Source organism: Aricia agestis, chromosome 4, assembly GCF_905147365.1.
Source record: "Aricia agestis chromosome 4, ilAriAges1.1, whole genome shotgun sequence".
NCBI lineage: Eukaryota > Metazoa > Arthropoda > Insecta > Lepidoptera > Lycaenidae > Aricia > Aricia agestis.
In genome coordinates, this window is record NC_056409.1 from 16411908 (window position 1) to 16414213 (window position 2306).

At 31.2% G+C, this 2306-nt stretch overlaps 1 protein-coding gene across 1 annotated transcript; it reads right to left on the bottom strand.

Moving 5' to 3' along the window:
• Window positions 1–247: 247 nt before the first annotated feature.
• Window positions 248–1853, bottom strand: LOC121725849. The gene is made up of 4 exons (XM_042112971.1): window positions 1409–1853; window positions 1204–1328; window positions 850–936; window positions 248–582 (listed from the first exon to the last, which is right to left on the bottom strand). Exons 1-4 carry the CDS (start codon window positions 1677–1679, stop codon window positions 475–477), a joined length of 591 nt encoding a protein of 196 aa, XP_041968905.1. The 5' UTR covers window positions 1680–1853; the 3' UTR covers window positions 248–474.
• Window positions 1854–2306: the final 453 nt, after the last annotated feature.

Consider the following 2306-nt stretch of genomic DNA (forward strand, 5'->3'; position numbering starts at 1 on the left):
TTGCGCTGCAAGCCTTTCAACGTTTTATGTACTACTGTAGAATTATGCCATCTAGTTAAAAGTTTAGAAACTTCTATGCTTCTGCTGTGTATAAGACCCAAACCTATTTTGATGTTGCCTATAACACTACTTCCTAAAGCATTATACTTAATTATTATTGTTAAATAAATGTCAATAGTCCTAAAATAATAGCTAATATTATTTAGTAGAACTACCTTCTACAGGCTGGTTCCAAAAAACACACAAATTAAAGGAATGTTCAACTTTAATATAATATTAATAGACCAAATTACATATTGTTTTGTTAGTCTTCTCAATCTTTGGAATAATAATATATTTGTACAGTTATTAGAATATTGATTTTAGGCAATTGGCAAGTAAGGCAGGTCCGCCATCTGCCTGTGAATCAATTTCTCTGATACCAACTACTTTAAATTAAATAAATAGTACTAATTTAAACTTATCTACAATACTTCATTGTTCTGCATCACCTGAACCCATTTGCTCGTTTCTAAAAGCTATTAAAAAGCTTGAAAGTTCATTGTATATGACTTCTAACATGGCCAGTCTGGGCTTGGTGTACTGGGAACAAAAATACCACAATTTATATTTTGTAAACAAAAATTAGAACTATTTAATATTCTCGAAGGCATATAGTATATATCTTTAATATGAAAGTAAATTGCTGAATGTGCTGCTAAGTGGCCTGGCCATAGACAGGCCACAGGATCGACTGCTCTAGAGCTATTGCGTTGAAAATTGCACCAACCACTCAAGAACTGCTCGAGTGTATTGCAGATATGAATTTAGCATTTAGTAATGGTACAGAAATAAAACATAATAATTTACCTTAAACAGTGGTATTATTTTTACAGAGTCACTTTCACCAGCATTGGGTGATTTTAAAATAATTGTCAGATAATACAGCACCCGATTCTGAAATGACAGACATTATTTTGTTACTTAATAACAGCTTATTAATGCCTCAAGCCCCAAGTGGTTGCCGGCGACCGCGATAACAATAGATAAGCTATGGTCTGGTTTTTCCACAATCGAGGTAATAATAAAACTAAATATAAAAAAGTAAAGCTGAATAATAGATCGGAGATAGTTTTTATGCCAGAAATACTGTTGTATATGGGTGAGGATGCAATTTTTACAGCTAGTAATAGTAGTAGTAATATAGATAATAATTATACTCACCAATTTAATGACTTCACGTATAATAATATCATCAATAAGTGACCATGGTACAAAATTATCTTCTCGACCAAAAACATACTTCACTGTTGACTCAATGCCCACTCTTGGGATGAAAAGAATACTTTCTGAAAGGGCAAGAATTAATAATATTTATCTTTTGTGTTTTATTGTATAAATATTTGTTAAAATTTTATTTGAAACCAACCTGACTGAACACTATGTGTTATCCAGAATATAATCAATACTGAAAATACTATGGCAATAATTAATATAGCAAATACGCTAACACGAATATAAGACATAGTGAATACATTAAAAATAATGGCTAGGAAAAAGAGTTTCAATCTCCAAGGAGCGCTTTTTTGGCCATCTTTGTAACTGATTGTAAACCGTTGTGATGGCTGCGTCCGGTTGCGCTTGTTCACAACCAAGGTAACATTTACTCCATTTACATTTTCAGAATTAATTCTAGACATTTTCCTAGCTTTTCAGATAAGTTACAATAGATTAAACAACATCAACTGATGAGATCAATGATAAACATTATCTATATTACTATATTCTCATCAGTAACTTTAAGAAATTATTTTTGATAACAACTAGAAAATGCTTATAATTCTGCAAAGATTTGAACTTTTGTTTAATGATTTTTTTCCTTTTTTGGTAAATGTAAAATGTTATTGTTTTGAATTTTTAATTGTAAAGTAAACGTCACTCTGACATTGACTGTTGACAGTAAAGATAATATTGATTATTATATTTTTTTATTTAGCTATCATTTATAAAGCCAATATGTCTCAAGGATTATGACTACAAACCATAAACTTACAGTCTGTCAAAAAAATCATGAAATTAAAAAGTGGCAACATCGTAGTGTCATCCCTTTCAAATCAATCAAGAAAAAAGGGATGACATTTCATGACTTTTATGACCGACTGTATAATAATATACTGTCGTACTACAAACATGCTACAAACTACCTTAGATTGGACTATGGCACAATAGACATAACTACCAGTAGTTCGACTGCAAAGAAACGGACAGGTTTCAATATCTGTCAAATTCGTCAGGTTTCACTAGGATTTTAAACGGATTGTGCCTCG

Bases quoted from the DNA above. Each gene is read 5' to 3' on its own strand.
- LOC121725849 (XM_042112971.1), bottom strand. From the start codon at position 1,679: ATGTCTAGAATTAATTCTGAAAATGTAAATGGAGTAAATGTTACCTTG. The intron at 1,329-1,408 runs GTTGGTTTCAAA...TTGCCCTTTCAG, and splicing joins AACACATAGTGTTCAGTCAG to AAAGTATTCTTTTCATCCCA. The intron at 583-849 runs GTAAATTATTAT...TTTTGTTCCCAG, and splicing joins AAATAATACCACTGTTTAAG to TACACCAAGCCCAGACTGGC.